General features: G+C 47.6%; 1 protein-coding gene across 3 annotated transcripts in view; it reads right to left on the bottom strand.

Annotated features, from left to right (window-relative positions):
* Positions 1-1,584: 1,584 nt before the first annotated feature.
* The window catches only part of ESRRB (estrogen related receptor beta), a 42,958-nt gene continuing 27,082 nt past the window's right edge, over positions 1,585-17,460 (bottom strand). For all 3 annotated transcript variants that reach the window (XM_010198220.2, XM_061997893.1, XM_061997892.1), the window contains 2 exons: positions 12,179-12,448; positions 1,585-5,839 (listed from right to left, as the gene is read on the bottom strand). In XM_010198220.2, coding sequence (XP_010196522.2) covers positions 5,595-5,839; positions 12,179-12,448 — 515 coding nt within the window. In that variant the 3' untranslated portion in view covers positions 1,585-5,594. The remainder of the gene's footprint in view (positions 5,840-12,178; positions 12,449-17,460) is intronic.

The raw sequence follows: 17,460 nt of genomic DNA, 5'->3' as shown, positions 1-17,460 counted from the left end.
CCCAGCTCATCAGGGAAAAGAGAGTATTTTCTACTATTTTCTGTCAAGCTGTTTTGTAAGAGGAAATTTCAGGTTGTTCTGAGTCTCTCCCGGTTCTCAATGTGCTTACTAGAAAGACAACCCTTCCCTTTTTTTCTCATTCCAGTGTGAGTGAACAACAGTAGGAGAAGTAAGGGAAGCCTTGAAAAAACTAGTCAAAGCAGAAGCACCCAGGAAGGCAGCTGCCACCTTAGAGGTAAGGAATGGAGGAAAGCTTATGCCCCTTGAATGGTGTTTGAAGAGGCCAGAGTGGCCTGGGCTCTACACAGTCCTCTGATTACCCTCACCTTCCTCAACACCAGCAGCTCCAGTGACACAGAAACTTTTCACCACTCCCAAAACTGCTGCCTTTCACAAAGTCACAAATTGACCATCCCTGTGCTATATTTAAGCCAAAGTCAAGTCCCTTTTAAAGTCCTACAGTAGTGGCCAAATCCAAACCTTCTGTGAACGGATACAAGAGGGCCTTTGCTTAGGTGGGCACTTGCTTAGGTGGGCTGTGAGGGAGACTGTGAGGTGCCTCTGTGAACTTGGAAAGGAATTGTGTTGGTTCAAAGAAAAGCTTGAGCTTGTCATGGTCAGAGTGGCAGTGACTGTGAGGCTGGGAGTAGCTAAACTGTGTAAAAACCTTGTCATGCTTCACCTCCCTCTCTAGCTCTGTGCTCTTAAGTTTCATTCCAGCCCATTTCCAGCCTATGGCCTTTCCTACTGGCCACCACTAATTAATCTGCCTCTGGCTCCTCCTCCTCCTCCAGAGGGCAGGCCCCTTTTTTGCCCGGTTTATACACACCATACCAGTGAATGCCCTTGCCTGAGACAAAGACCTCAGCAGCATTAGCTGTGTGAGGTGTGTGGGGATGGTGCTGCTTGCACAAGGTGTGATGCTGTGTGTGCTCAATAGAGTCAGACAGAGGTTGAATAAAAACCTGGGGTCCTTGTTTCTCACATCTCGATTATCACAGTGCGTTTCCTTCTTCCTTCTCCTGCAGACGTGAGCTCGCCTTCCTGCGTCGCCTGACCGCCAGATCAATGCAAATGCTATGACTTCAGCACTTGCACCCACTTCATAAGCACTGGGCAGCTGCTGTAATGCTTGCAACACTCATGATGTCACTGTTGGGTTTAAGCCAGTGAGCTATTTTATGATTAGAGAATTTGTTTTTCACTGGAACAACTTCAAGGCTTTTTCATCACTACTGCATGTTGATCCCTGACACCAGTGAAATGCAGAACGTGGGGAGAAAACGGGTGAGCAGGGGAAACAGACCAGTCCATAACAGAGACTGTCAGCAGCGCCTAACAGGTCCTCAGCAAAGCAAATCTCACAAAAACCTCAGAAGCCTGCTGAGAATATTTGCTGGGGATAAGAAACCACCAAAAGAGCATTTCTAAGTGAGGGGGCTGGGGCTCCCCTCTGGCAGCAGGCACAAGCCAACCCCTGCCTCGGCCCCTTCCACGGGGCCACGTGCATCCCCAGGACAGAACGCAGCAGCTCCTCAACACAAGAAACATTGTCTGCGTTAGTTTTTCCATTTCTCTGTTTTATTTCTTGTTTTGTTTGAAATGACCTGTACCACAAGAATACAATTTATGTAACAGGTTTTTTCTTTTTTTTTTATTTGTAGGAGCAGATAATAGTTAAGTAGATACTGTTTATTTCACTGTCTATAACTCCCTGCATCATTCTCACAGCCTCTGTCTCTCTGGCTTCTCCACATAACCCAGCCACAAGAACAACAGAGCGGCCTTTGGCCCTATGATTGATTACAGCTTGTGGATACAAAGTGGAAGCTCTTTTTCTCAGCTCCAAGTGGTAATAAAAGCTCAACAAGTTACATTCTAGGGTCTTTCTCAAAGACTTTTCCCTCTAATAGCTGCTTACATGTTTCTGGTGCAGCACATTTTATTTTATATATTTGTAATAGGTTTTTTTTAAAAAAAAAAGATGATTTAGTTTACAAAGAGAACAATAATGCCCCCTTAGCATGAGCAATACTGCAAGGTTCTGATTGTTGTGGGGGAGTTTCTTGTAGGTTCACAGTTTCACTGTGAGGTGTAATGCCCAAGTTTCCCCAGAAACCTAATCCTGTGTGATATTTTACCTTTCCTTTTAATTGATCCCTGTGAAATTTGTGTTGCATTAGAGGCCAGACACCACTGTTCCCAGAGAAGAAAGTGCCCAAACCAGAAGAGCTCAACACTTGTGAAGAACTGCCTTTCGTAGCAGCTGATGGACACTGGTTTCTGTCATTGGCGCATGCAGGTCAGAGGCTGGAGCTGCTTTTCCCAGAGGTGCTGGCTGTGGGCTTCATGCTCGCTGTCACTGACACACCTCTACACTTGCTTTGCGTTTCTTTAGGTCGTAGGGCCTGTTTGTGTCCCAAGACTCAAGCTCCATCATGTTTTACCCCATGCAGAACAGCAGCTGTATGGCGCTGACTCTGTGACCTGGTTATTACAAATGAGTGGCATAAAGAGCACCCAGAACCTATTTCCTAGCTCATGTCTCAGCTTCCACATCCCCAGCCCTTTTTGTAAGAGACTGTGAGCACTCAAAGACCTTGGCAGCTGCTGAAACCTTGTTTCCTACTTCAAAATGCACTGAGGGGAATATACTAAGATGTTCTCTTTCTTGGTGAGCCCAGCTCACTGCATAGCTGGACATGCTTCTTGGGTGTGGCAACACGATAGTACCAGTGATGCACAGCAGAGCAGGGTAAGTGGGAAGAGGTGCTTCTGATTCCTGCAGTGCTCTGCAAGACACCTGACCTGGTTCCCGACAAAAGGTGGTACAAGCCTTTTAAGGGTTAAATCTAGACTGGTGTTTCTGTCCTGGTTCCTGGGGAAGAGTTTGCATTCCTTGCTTAAAGAGATTAATATATGCTAATTACTGTCTGGTTATTTCATCTTATTTCAGAAGCAACATAAACATTTCCAGGCATGTTATCTTCAAGCTATAGGGGATACTCAGATGGGCTCCAGGGTTATGCAGCTGTAATGGAGAAAGAAGGTCCTGGGAAAAAAAATGCAATTGGTATCTTTACTTTGTTCTGCCGAGGCAGGAGTTGCCTTGGTATCATAGCCCTACTCTAACTAGGCAGTGGCCTTTTCGGCTCCTTTTGGGACAGCTTCCTTTGTGCAGCAGGCTGGGACACAACATGCTGTGGCTGAGCTGGGTGGGCCTCGGTAGGGAAGCAACAGCGGTCAAGTGAGTCAAACTTAGAGGAGTCAGCACAACCCAGCACATTTGTGACAGCATTTGTGCCACAGCCAGAAGGAGCTGCCAGGGTGCAGCACATGGCAAGCTGGCTCTGCAGTGGTGGCGTGTGTTTCACTTTGGTCCCTCTCAGTCACAGATGGGTACAGCCATCATGAGCACAACAAAAAGCCTCTCCTTTTCTCCCCAACTGACTCTGGGAGGGAGATGGGGAAAAGAAGCACAGCTATCTGCTCAAAGCACGAGGCCACTGTGTAATTGCTACCACTGTGAACATGGAAGCAGTCTCAGCTCCTGTGTGCCTACTGCCCCTTAGGTCTCTGTTGGTTTACTGATGTGCCTGAAGTGAGACTGAATTCCTTTATCGAGAACAAGGTGAGCGAGAACAGCTACAACTGTGTAGTGTAGGGAAAACTCAAAAGGAGATGGAACTGGACTAACCCAAGTGTCAGGAGCAGGCTGGCTACAAGAGCTGAGAGGTCAACATCAGTGGGTGCCCCTAGTCTCTGAGCTAGCCTGGGTGTTGCTCTGCAGCCCGGACAGCGCTGCTGTTACTCATTCTATTCCAGCAGAAAACAAGCACCCAGTGTGTCCCTGATCACACACCACAGCCCTGGTTTGGAAGGCTTCCTGCTGGGGGCAAATTATTCCTCTGCCACACCACCTCCCTCCTGGGGTAGCCAGGAAGGGATGGAAGCTTGAGGGGAACAGAAGCAGTAGAGCTAACAGTGTCTCAAATGTAGATCAGGGGCTTTTTCTTACCTCTCCTGTCATGCCGCTGACCACAAAATAGACAATACATTCAGATTTCATCAGCCCACATTGTCTCAAAACTAAGTGACCTAGAAAAGCAAATATCAGAAACAGATAGTTTTGTCAGTAGCTCACATTCCCCTCTGGCTACTGGGAATGCAGCAGTTGTGACTTAGGCAGCAGATCTAAGCCAGGGCTTGGAGACAAGCAGGAACCTGGTTACATAAGAGGAATAAATAAACATTCCCCCACTTCTCCCACCACCTCAAGGTCAGGTATTTGCTTTCCCATCGGTGGGAGAACCTCTTACTAGTCCCAGCTATAATCTATGCTAGCTTCTTTTTTTTTTTCCAGCTGTTGAGGATAATGGGATGAGGCAGGGGAAGACAGTAGTTGGGATATCAGGGGTTTCATGCCACCCTCTAATTTATTTCCCTAGGCTGCCACAAAAAAAGCAATCTCTCAAGCTCAAGAGCTGCCTCCTCCAAAAAGCAGTGCCCTTGATTCCTAACTGGCATTTGGCAATAAGCCTAAATCTCTGTGGAGGCAAAGAGCTATCACTTTAATGAAGTCTAGGAAAGCCCTAACTTGGGGTGTATTTATACTTGGGCAGTAACCATGCAGACAAAGACTTGTGTTCTCTGCCACAAGGAACAAGTGGGGAACGGCACTCAGTTGAGCTGAAGAGGCAGGTCTGATACACTATGGGGTGTGAAGTGTGGAAGAAGTATAGTTAGCACCACATAGGAGAGGATGCAGAGATTATCAAGTCAACCCAGCACTGAAGCATAACACTAGTCTCTCTCCTCTTTTTCTTGCCATCGAGGAAGAGAGACTTGCACTCTCTCAGGGACATAATCCTATCTCTTCAGGGGCCTGTGGGGATTATACATGGGAGGGACTAGGCAGGTGTAATGACACACTGTACAAGGTGGCAGAATATCTTACACAGTGAGGAGCGTCGTTCCCAGGAAGAAGTGGGGCCTGTATGTACAAGTGATAGCTGTTGCTGGAGGAGCCTGGGAGCAGCCTTTCCATCAGGAGAGGTCCAGCAGTGCTCTTCTCCAAAGGAGCATCTGCTCTATGGTTAGAGCCAGAAAGGAGACAAAAAGAAGGACCCTGGCCACTTCCCTCTCTAACCTGACCCCTCGCAACACCAGCACATAAAGTTTATACTGACTCTATCCTTCCTCTCTTCCTGCTTCTGTCCCCACTCCCCCTCCCTCCGTGGCGGAGGGAGCTGGGGAGCAGGCAGCCTGGGCAGCACTGAGAGCATCACTGCTCAGGGGAGTGTGCCCCAGCGGCCGCCTCCACGAGTGCAAGAGCATGTTCTGGTATTTCCCACAGAGAAAACAAACAAACAAAAAAAAAGAGAAACAGGTGACTGATTAAAAGAGTTTTCCCCCCTCCTGTACACGAGATTCTGCAGTCACGCCGACAGAGACACATTAAATAATTCTTCCATAATAAATGACTGGAGATAAAAGCCGGCGGTGGCTGCTGCTGCTGCTGTTTGGATTGCTCCGTTGTCTGCATCTTTGTTTCTAGTTTGTTGCCCGGCCACTGCTGGCTGGTGCTGGGGCTGTCAGACCTTTGCCTCTAGCATTTCTAGGAAGAGTTTATGCATGGGAACCTTGCCCTGCAGTTTGATGCTGTAGAAGTGCTGCACAGCTTTGGCGGCCGTCTGCCGCAGGAGGGGCAAGGTCAGGAGCAGCTTGCCTGCTCGCCGGGGCTCCTCATTGCGCTGACTCAGCTCGTAGTCCTGCAGGGCTTCGTGGAGAAGGTCCTGGAGCTTCTGCACTGCATCCATGTCCTCTATGTGCATAGAGTCTGGGGGGGAGGGAGAAAAGACAGCAAACAGACAGATCAGACACGAGGAAGGAAATCCTTTATGTCCTTAGGCTAAAGATGCTTTCTTTCCTTTGTTTTCTTTTCTGTTTTGGTTTTCTTTTGGTGAATTTTTTGTTTGGTTAAGTTTTTTATGTGTGTATATGTGTGTGTGTGTGTGTGTGTGTGTGTAGTTTTTTTCTTAAAGGGAAAAACCCCACCTTGCTGCTGTGAATTTTGGCATCAGCCCAAGGAGTTGGCCCTGGCAGTGCAGGGACAGTAAGGTTGCCAGGGTGCCCTGTGTGATGCCCATTTTAAGATTCCCCCCCAGACTGTCCAGGGGTCATCCGAGGGCCTTTGTGACTTGCACACTCACTTGCCCTCCATGCTCCTTATGGGGAGAGTCACCCTGCAAGGGGCAGCAGCTGCTGCGCTGCCGCTTGGGAGCAATCTCATTAAGAATAATTAACACTGCTATAGCTCTTCATCTGTCTAAACTGCCTAATTGGCGTGCAGCTGCTCAGGGTGTCAGCAAGACAGAAAAGCCCCAGGAGGTCACAACCAGCGTGCCCAGGGGTGCTGCCAGCCCCACCTTTGTGCATATGGCCCTGTTCTCAGAGACTGGCAGCAGCTGCTCAGGGAGCTTCCTGCCTGGGGAAAGGGGCACCTCCTGCATGGCCTCTGCCCTCAGGCAGCCGGTTAGAGCCCCACAAGCTGCGGGAGGAGCAGGCAGGGTTTGCCAGGCCAGCACAGCTCCTCGGTATCCTCTGAGGCAAAGGGAGCCCGTAGGGACCCAGCCCAGGGCCGAGTTGAACACAGGCTGCGGAACTTGCGGGTAAGTCATGGTGACAGAAAGCAGCACCAAGCAACTGAAGGGTTAGATTAAAGCTGCTAAGCAGGCACAGTGTCACTGAAGGTTTTTCTCCTTTCCATCTTGCTGAAACTTGCTTCTTTTCTACAACCCTGACAGAGCTGGAGACACCGTTGCCTTGTCTTCATTGTTCAGAGACTTTTAATCGATATTGAACCCATTGATAAAGATTCCTGCCACAGGGCAATGAATCCAGAAGCAGCAGAAAAGGCACACTATGGCAAGGAACACGTGCATCTGCGGCTGGGCTTTGCAGTGTGGCAGGGCTGTGGCTCAGCCTGCACACATACAACATGAATGTGAGGACGTGGGTTCCTCAGTGTGACAGCAGCGAGGGGAGGAGCGACGGTTGGAATGCCAAAATCTCTCTAGAAATACGTGTCATCTCCACAAAGAGTGAACACAAATTAGAGCCTGTGAACTTCCTAAGATAAGTGTCCAGTAAATGCTATTTATGATGCACAATTTATGAAGTATTACAACAGTTGGGAAAATATTATAAGAAAGCTGTTTAAGAAGCTGTTTAGAAGGAATGCACTAGTTAGAGGACATTGAAGGATTGTATTTCCAAGAAGCCTCCTGAGGATGGATTGTTCTTGCTGCATTTGCTTTTTTGTATCTAAGAGCCCAGGTCAAGAAGCTCAGAAGAGGGCTGGTATGTCATCAAAGTGACCTGAGCTAGCCACAGAGGTTGATTCTGAAAAGCAGGGGAGGAGAAGCATGTTGCCAAGTGAGTCTGGCAACTTCTCCCAGTCAGGTAGCACCTCTGAACATTTCTATGCACCGTCCAAAAGCAAGTGGGATTTGTTTTCTGGCAAGTTGCAGAGGTCCTTCTAGAGACCAGAAGTATCAAGAGCTGGAGCTTGGAAAGAAATGCCCTCCAGCCTTTCTGTTTAATGTCCTTTAATCCTGGTTGGGGGCACAAGGGGGAGAAGTAGTTACAGCCTATCAGTTTGCAGATCCCAGCAGGTGGCAATGAGCCACGCTCCAGGTCAAAATGGGTGCTCTGGTTTCAGGTACTGATGCTGCTGTACAGTAGACAGAATCCTAAAACTGTATCCTTCTGCCACCTGACTTTTGTAATGTGACCAGACTTAACAGCACTATGTAACTAGATGTACACAGGGGGAGAAACTGAAAATAAAAATCAAAGTGTGACCCAGCCCCCTACTCTGCTGAAAGAAGCTCAAAATTGGCAGCTGACTGCAAAAAATAAAATAACATCGCAGGATTAATTTCCCTGCAATCCATCAGTGAGCTGGTGTCGATGGCATTGATAAACTGTTAATTACAAAATCAATAGCTATGAATTTTTACAGCTGTCAGAGCACTGAGGTGGAGGGAGGCTGCCTGACCATGTCCCTGAGGGTCAGCTGGCCTAGAAGTCGGGCTTTGTGTCAGGGGCCCTTCTCCAGCACTGATGGCACAGGCTACCAGGCAGGTATCAGAATGGACCAAGGCCAATGCCTCTTCCTCTAACTCTTTTCTTTCAGCTTCTGTCAGGAGCAGGAGGTGCAGGGACCTCACAGGACCCATCAGTACCAAATTTGCTACTCTAGATCCACACCTTGTTTGCTCCATCTCAGCACTAAAAAGCGCTAAAAAAAAGGGGAAATGAGGTTTGGCCAGCCTGAAATGAATGTGTTCTATATGCTAACCTGGAGGCCTCTTCAATACACAAGTTGATCAGTTTGTATTCTGAAGGAAAGAGGACCTAGGAATGCCTAAGAAGGGACTGCTGGCTCTGAAGGGTAAAACGTTAAGTCTACAGTACCCCTACTCTGTCAAACAATGGGTGATCATAATTGTTGGGACTTGCCCGCTGCCCTGGGCATTAAGAATTCATTTCTCAGCTCTCTAAAATGCACTTAGTAAAGACAGAGTCTGCTGGAATTATCTTTCCCAGTCCTGGCAGGTGTGCCCTTGGTGTGTTACACTGAGGACTCAGAGATCAGCCACAGCTCTGGCAAGGTCGGCCTATTGTCAGCTTCTCCTCTAGTGCAGAGTGAGCAAAGCTCCCACTTCTGCTTTAATTCCTAGAAACAAAGGGTCACTATACACAGGGATGCACAGAAGAAAGTCCCTAGAAGCTGGGCTGCATGAGCAACTACACCCATCAGGGATAAGGGAAATTGAGGAATATCTCTGTATGGGAGCTGAGGCAGAAAGCAGGCCCCGGCAGCACAGCTGCTAATCCCAGCTTTACACCCGTCTCTGACCCAAGGGAGCCGAGGTCTGGCCCGGAGGCAGTCTGCATTCCTTCAGCAATCAGCTGTTTGTGTGCAAACACATACAGGCAGGCTCTGCAAGTTTCCTCCACATCAAAAATACACAAAGAAAAATAACTTGCATTGAAAGAATGTGGAGATTGAATGTGAAGGTCACATCAGAAAAATACACTTGCCCTGTTCTAGCTTCCTTATGTGTGTGTTGTGAGAGGCTTGAATTACATGAAAAATGAGATTTCGTGATTTACTTTCAGATGTTTCAATATGAATAACAAAGTGGGATTTTTGTGGCTTCTGTCTCTCCATAGCTGCACACTTCTAGCTGCACTAGGAGAAACCAGTGATGTCAGAACGGCTTTTCCCATCCAGGTCTTGACAACATGCTTTGGCCTCTGCCTCCTGACGATTTACCCTGGTTTCTTTCCTCCAGAGTACCGAAAGCAGAACTCCAAAGCAGCTGATGAGTGTTGGTTGTTCTGCTTTGTCTTTGCTCAGTGCTTCTCCAACCCTGACACAGACCGTCCCATAAGGCTTACCCTAGGCTTAGCCCTGAAAGCACAGTGAGCAACAGCAGCAGAGAGTGCTTCTGTCGCACCGTGACAAACTTGACAGCACCAAGGCTCAGGTCCTGCAGAGTCTCTGCTCTGAGCATGGGCCAGATAAGTGTCCTGGTGTAGTCCTGCAGAGAGTAAGGTCTGTCACAACCACTACCTTAGCTCTTCAGCCTCTCTGAGTAGCCCTTCTCCCTGTACGATCCTGTGACCTTCCTGGTAGACAGGAGGCAGGTTCTTTAACAAGAGTTGATTACATCGCCAAAAGTCACCGTCCCACAGTCAAGAGAGGCCAGCCTTGGCCATCTGCCCACCCTGGTTCAGTGGCAAAGTGAAGGCAGCAATTAGAGCTAAAAAAGCAATATATGAGAAATTGAAAAAGGGAACTAGATAGCAATTTATATGAATCAGAAGTTATGAAGTGTAGAAAATCGATAAGGGAAGTGAAGGACATTGGAGGAAAACCCATGGCTAGGAGGGCTAAGGACAATAAAGAAGTTTTATAAATATTTAAGAAATGAAAGGAAAATGACCATGGGGGGCGTGTGTCTCTTTTCACACAGAGATGATTAAACTGTTAATAGCAGTGCAGAGGAGACAGAACTCCTGAGTGAGGATTTCTGCCCTGTTTAGAGAAAAGAAGCATGATGTACCTGTGTTAGATGAAGATGATGAAGACTTTTTAGTCTGCTGTTTATGCAAGATGTTAGACATCTGTTAGGGACAGACTTCATCGAAATCAGTAGGGCTGGATAACTTGGCTTTAAGAGTTCTAGAATTGCTGTGTGAGACTCATCTAGGGCAGCTTAATGATTATCAAGTCTTGGTATTTTTGAGAAATTCAAGATGACTGGAAAAGTTCTAATGATGCACATACTTTCCTAGGTCTTATCTGATAATTTCCTTGCTAGCCTGTTGTGAACCAGGGCCAAATAAAGGAAAAAACTCCTTAAACCCAAAAAAGTGATGTTCAAATAAGACTCGTAAGATTCTATTTAAAAGGCATGTAGATGTGGTGCTTTGGGACACGGTGGACGTGGCAGTGCTGGGTTAACAGTTGGACTCGATCTTAAAGGTCCTTCCAACCTAAATGATTTTGTGATTCTATGATTCTACTGCCAGTAAACACGAATCTTCGGAATAGAGGTCTTGTCAAACAAACCCAATTTTGTTCTCTGATGAGATTACAAGTTTGGTTGATAAAGTTAACTGCATGGATATAATAGACTTAGGCTTTTATAAGGCACTTGGCTTAGCACTACAGGACATTCTCATTAAAAAATTAGCACTATGCAGTATCAATAAAGCACACTTTCAATTGATTAGTAACTGGCTAGATGACAGATCTCAAAGTAGCTATCGGTGGTGAATCATCCTTGAAAGAGGAGTTTTCTAGTGATCCACAGGGATCAGTAAAAAAACCAGATGCTACTAAACATTTTTATCAATGAACTGTAAGTAATTTCTTCTTTTCTTTTACACTGCTGCTACGGAGAAGGATGGATGACATCGAGGAAGGGAGGGACGTACAATGCTGAGGACAGGGCAGCCTCACTGCACTCTGGGTGATCGCTTGCTGACACTTTTATATATCTATACCCAAGGAATGCAACTATGTAACAGGAACTCGACTGTGTTTAATTGTTGGTGTAAAAAGAACTGGGGTCATAGGCACCACTCAACAAGGCCAGTGTCTGGAGGCTGAACCCAGACAAACTGATGTTAAGGATATGGTGCTGCTTAAAATTTTTAAAGCTGAGAGAACAATTAATTACTCATCAGCTAAGATGAAAGATATAGGTTCTCCCTGTTTTATTTTATCTCTTCAGCTTCACACAGTATGTCTTTCTGGAAGGTGGCTTTAGCCAAATACAGGTATTGGACTCACTGCTGGGCTGCAAGGGTGAATTCTGTGACCTACACAATGCAGTTCGGCAAGGAGGTCTGAAGTGAGACAGTGAGACTCAAGGGATGTAGAGGGAGCCCTCACACAGTAGCTTTAGCAGTTTTCCTCTGGGAAGGGAGTCAAGCTTTTGTGCAACACCAGTGCAGCATTCAGCGCTTCCTGTATCTCCCACACCCTGAGCCAACGAGGGCTCCAGCCCTTCCCAAGCTGAGCTGGGGTGCACCAGCTTGTGGGCCCTGGCCTTTCTCATCCCCTTCACAAGAAGAAACAGAACAAACATCAGGCTTCTGTCAGCACTCTTACTCTCTACCATCCAGATCCATGCTGTCTCCCGGTTAAAGGGAGACTCGGTGCCTGAGTCAGTGATCATCTCCAGGACATGACCAGGCAGCCTCAACCACAGTTTTTGTGGTGTCTGAAATTGGGATGAGGCTTTCCCTGTTTGCTGTAACTAACCAACAGCACTAAGGTGCTTTTTCTAAACTCAAGGCACTGGAGTCAGCTTGCCAGTGCATAAGGGCCCCACAGTCTTTCTTTTACTGCTAGAAACCAGCAGCTGGCTCATCCCTGCTTGGTTTCACTCCCTAATACACAGCCTAGCAGCAGAAAGTCTCATTTCTCCCTGCTCTCCAGCTTACATCCTGCTCTGTGGACAGAGAGGAGCTTTGAGGATGTTGCATGCCACAGGCAGAGCAGACTCTTGGGCAGTAGGCTTTATTCTTGCAGGCCAGATAACAACATGGCTTTGACCCCCTGATTATGAGTCTGGCTGGGTCAGGGCTGTACCTGAGTTGGCGAGGGCCAGAGCTTTGAGCGTGACAAACTCCTCCTTTTCCACCTTGAGCTTCTTGTAGCGGCGCACCAGCTGGAGGATGGCCAGGTAGAGCTCCAGCAGCCCTGTCAGACGAGAGTGTTCTTCATCCATGATGTAGTCCTCAGCATAGACGAGCTTGTCCTCATAGGGCAGGGAACGGTACACAATGCCCAGGATGAGGATTTCCATCCAGGCGCTCTGCAGGAGGCTCATCTGGTCTCCAAGGGAGAGGTTGGAGAACCCTGACAGGGCAGAAGAGAAGCAGGGTCAAACGGATGTGCAGCAAAGCCTCTCGGAGCCTGGGCTCCTTCGTGTCTCTGGCATTCACCCCAAGCATTCTGCTGCTTTCAAAATGAAAAAAAAAAGCTTACTTAAGTGACCCCCCCCCCAGCTTCAAAACAGGAGTTCTGATGCTCTGATTGCGTTTATGGCAACTCAAGGTTAATGGTAACACCTTTTCAATGGTCTCTGCTGCTTCTCTAGCAGCAACTATTTTGTACCACATCAGCCTGCTCACTGTTCCTCTGTAGTTTTGTACTGCAGCCTATTTAGTTTGCCCCAGCTCATCAAAGAGCAGAGAAGAGCTACAGAAAAGATGGCTTCTAACAGAACAGGAGGGAACGACACAGGTCTGAATTACAAGCATACCACGCTCTCCCATTTTGTCCAACATGGGAAAAGGTCCTGCCACAACAGAGCACCCAAATTTATTCAAAAGCTGAACACTTTTCTGAGCAGAATCTTCTTCTATTCCTCAACACTGCCTGACCTTCACACCGTCAGCTTTCTGTACCTCACAGCCAACACACCTACCCAGTGTCAAAAATACGAGTACCTAAATCACTGCCAAACCCAGCAGCAACAAAACCAGAGCCCAGCAGTGAACCAATTCATTCTTCTTTCATACAGAAAGAATAATCACCATCTGAAGATAGACCTGACAGCCCCAGAGCCCACTTGAGAAACTGGAGAGGTTGAGACACAGAGGCACTACCTGACTTGACAGATACAAAAATGCATGGGAAGGAAAGCTGGTTCTCTGTACTACGTACTCTTGAAGGCCAGACCAGGAAAGATCCTGAGAGATGAGCACTGTGCAACACGCATTACAGACTGGGATGCCAAGTATGGTGTGCTGGTCCCATCTAGGTAGCTCCTGCTCTCCGACAGGCAGGGACTGGGCTTTTGGCAGTCTCTTGCATCTGTAAGTTTCCAGGGCTGTGAAAGAATGTGACAGCCAGGCATCCCTCAGCTGGTGGGGGGTGATGCTTCACCAGCCTCTGCTGCCAGTTTTCTCCCCAGACACCTACCAAGTTTGAGGGCTCACCAAGGCACTTGGAGGTTCATTAGTCTGGGTGCAGGACTGGCTGTGTGCTAGGCTCAGCAGGATTCCTTCATCCCCCATCCCTCCCTGCCCACTGTGCTTGGCCCCCATCATGGCCTAGGTAGCCAGCCACCATAATGATCATTTGATTTCTCTTGTTATCAAGTTAGCAATTAACAAAAGAGCTGATGATTGCTATATTGACTGACTGTGGCTTCTCTTTTTCTATCTGCACTATCTCAGCTGGGGAAGGGAAGGCAAAAGGGTGGGTTTGTGGTATTTATTTATCACTACGCCATGTTTTGTGTTTGTGTTGCCAGGGGAAGCAAAGGGTGATAATGGCCTGGCAGCCCTTGGACATCCAATTTCCCTTATCAGGCCACTGAATAGAAAAGAGGCCCCAGGCCACATTAATTAACAGATACCAATCAGCTGTCACGTGTTGTGTGTGCAAGGTCTGAGGGGAGCAGTGAGTGGGAGGGAAGAATCAATAAACTATTGGGGAGGAGTGCCAGAGGGAACAGCTAAAGAGGAGTCCAGGCTTCTGGGGAGATGAGCAGCAAATCCAGCTCTATGACTGTGAGACTGACTCCTGTGCTCTATGGAGTCCTGCACCCAGTGAATCCCACCCAAAGAATAAGGGGTGCCTTGTCCTTTGCCTCACCCTTCTGCCCCTTGCCTCTTACAGTCAGTACTATGCTGCTCCTGAATGCAGCCTTCCTGACCGAGTCCAAGTGCAGGCTGATGAAGCTCAAAGGCTTGAGATCCTGTCTCCCCAGCTCTGCTTGCCGAACAAGGAACTGATGAGATTAGCCCTGAGAAGGAAGTAATGAAGTGAACACCCATTGTCACAGTCTCTAGCACCTGGAGTCTCTCCTTTGGTCACATCTCTCCTAGCTCTGACCATGGAGAACAGCCCCGTTGTTAAGGCTGCTGCCTTAAGTCCAGTTTTTGGGTCAGTCACGTAGCCTTTCTACATCTTCCTTCCTCACCTGGGGATTACAAAAGGGGTTATGCCATTGCCTCACTGTGGTTTGACAATGAAATCTGTTAAAGATTGAGGAACAGTCAGGTAGTACTCAGAGAATCCAGAAAAGGCATGGCTCATACTTTTCTGCTAGAGAATAAAGTAGAAAAATTGACTTACCCCTAACAGTAGCCTGTACGTAGAATCATCAGATGGTTTGGATTGGAAGGCACCTTAAAGATCATCTAGTTCCAACCCCCCTGCCATGGGCAGGGATACTTAATCCCACACCCAGCATTTCTGTTAGACACTCTTCCCCAGAGGCAGTTATGGCAGGTGGGAATTGCACAGGAGCAAACATGCTTTACTCTGTGACAAGGAGAACAGAAGAACCAGCTGCAGTTGCCCTGCCCACCTGGGAAAGCCACTTGCCAGATGCACTCCCAAGTAGCTGAGGACTCCAGCTCTGGCAGGTGAGCACGAGGGAGGGAGTGCTGCAGTGCCAAGCCTGGGCCCCACACCTCTGACAGACTCGGGACCGTTTCCCTCCAGCCCTGACATGTGTACAGTGCAGGGGTGGGAGGCATGTGCCTGTGTCATCACAGCCTGCAAAACTGAGGCAACATAATGTGACACAGGGTCTCCCGTGCTATAGAACTTGAGATCAGGAAGGTAAATGCTGATTTCATCTGGCCAAAATCTCAGGCTTGCCTGTATCTATAATAATACTGGAGAACCTCAAGCTGTGCAATTTATCTGCCTTTTCATTTTACAGGAATTACTAGAATCCATCCCTTTTGCATATCTGAGCTTTCTGATGGCACAGAATCCAGAAAGTGTCCTTAGTGATCTCTCTCTTGCTGCTTTTCTCAAGCCCGATCCAGAAAGGTGATGAATGCTCCGCTGCCATCCCTAGGCTCCCAGAAGAAGAGTGTCTGTCTCTAGCACAGAGCTGCACGGATGTTTCCCTCTTTCCCAGGTACAGGCTGAGAAAACCTGCTTTATTTTCAATAGCTGATGTGACATTCAAGGCTTTTATTTTTTGTGATTTTTTTTTTATTTCAGTGGTTTGGCAGTGGGAGCTCCCAGAATAAAATAAAAAAAAAAGTCACATAATTTGTGGCAAGTGGAGTTCATAATCTGTTAATTTATTATCATTTCTGTCATCCTGGAGGGCCATTAGCAGAGGTAATAAAGGGAGATGTAATTATAGGATCTGAGGCCACTCCAGACACAGCTGCTGTCACTCCACTTGCCATATTTCATTCTGTGCTAGTACTATCGGCTTCCTAGAGAGAACAGCACAACAGCTACCCTGGGAGAGCCTTCATCATCACCTCTTGAGAGAAGTCTTGTCACCCTGCGTCAAGGCAAGCAGGAAAGGTAGATGTTGTTCAAAGACAATTAGCACGGGGGGAGGCCGAGTAGTGGGAGCGGGCATCACACAGAGGGGACAACTCCACACTGGCTAAGTGTGGCTTTTGAGCTAATGGCTAAAAGGGCTATTGAACTAATGACATTTGCTAAACACCATTAAATCATGATTTTTTGTTATCATATGAAAGTGTCTTTAAGCTTAAGTGATTTTATTTGCTTAACACTGTGAGGCTGAAGTTTGTGCTGACACCTGAGATCCTGAAGGGTTGGGATGACTTTAACATCACATGGTTCTTATTCCAAGGCAGGAATTACTCATTACAAGGCAAGAATATGAGACTTTTGTTCCTTTCTCCATCTCTCTCTGTCCAGGATTTCATGCACACAGGAAACAGTGTTCTGTTTTGCTCAAAATCCGTGGAAGGCAGAATCACAGGGCATGGATAATCTAGACACCTGGCAGCCTCCCGGCCCTGCCCTGCTCTGCCCCCTTGCTGCCTAACTCAGTATGTTTCCTGCTTGTTTCAGTACTACGGGGTATTTTTCTCCATTTTTATGAACTGTCTTTTATTGTGTTTGGTTTTTGGCAGCCCTCCCTTGTGTAACAATCCCTGAGCTCTCTCTGGTGCACACAGTCCTGTTAGAATACTGCTGCTGGCCGGAACTGTGCCAGTCAGATGGCTGTTACCCTGCTGCAGGGCCATTGATAGGGAAGGAAATACACAGACAAGACAGAGATGATGGCAAGTATGTCCTGCCCTTCAGAAAGCAGCATAAGAGCCCCTTTCACAGTGCAGGAGTAATCTCTACTATACTCCTATTCTGGGGGAATATCAGCACAGCGGGCTGGAAGCCTCTGTGGGAACTCCAAGAGGAGCATCCCCTGCTCCTCCCACAGCCACCTCATAGGGAACCACAGCAGGGCATCCTGTGCCAACAAAGTAGCCAAGGTTAGAACAACATAAACCAGGGCACCTAATTGCATTGCATTAAAACCATTCCTGTAACACCCCAAGGACTGGGTTAGTGGAGCAATCCTGGCTGAGTTCCCTAATCATCATTGTAACCCTACTTGTGATGAATCAGCCCCAGGTGGATTCCAGCAGTAGTGATGTGCCTAATCCCTGCAGATCTCGTGTAAGAAGGGCAACACTGAGATTAACCTCTACTCAGAAACACCATCCTGAAAAAGTTGCTCCAGACATCATAGACCCACCACACACAAGTCTGTGTTCCGTATAGCCCAGGAAAACACTAACACTTGAGTCACAGGAAAAATACTGCCTCTGGAAAAAAAAAGAGAAGAAGCCACCAAGAAGCCAAAAGAGGAGCTACAAAGAGAAACAAAATACATGGGAGAACTAAACTATCTGATCACTCATGTTAAGATCCCCCACCAAGCAAGGAAGAACTTAAAGACAAGAAGAAAAGCAGAACACAGACCCGTGCAGTGGAAGACACAGACAACATACAATATGGGTTAAATCCTGTGATCCTGTGGCTGATCCTCAGATATCTTCCTGACACAAGGAATGGGAACAGAGGCATGAGACAGCTGTAGAGAGCTGTTCATCGCAAGAGTCTGA

Source organism: Colius striatus, chromosome 6 (assembly GCF_028858725.1).
Source record: "Colius striatus isolate bColStr4 chromosome 6, bColStr4.1.hap1, whole genome shotgun sequence".
Taxonomy (NCBI): domain Eukaryota; kingdom Metazoa; phylum Chordata; class Aves; order Coliiformes; family Coliidae; genus Colius; species Colius striatus.
Note: the sequence above shows the minus strand (reverse complement) of the source record. Positions and strands in the feature narration are given on the sequence as shown.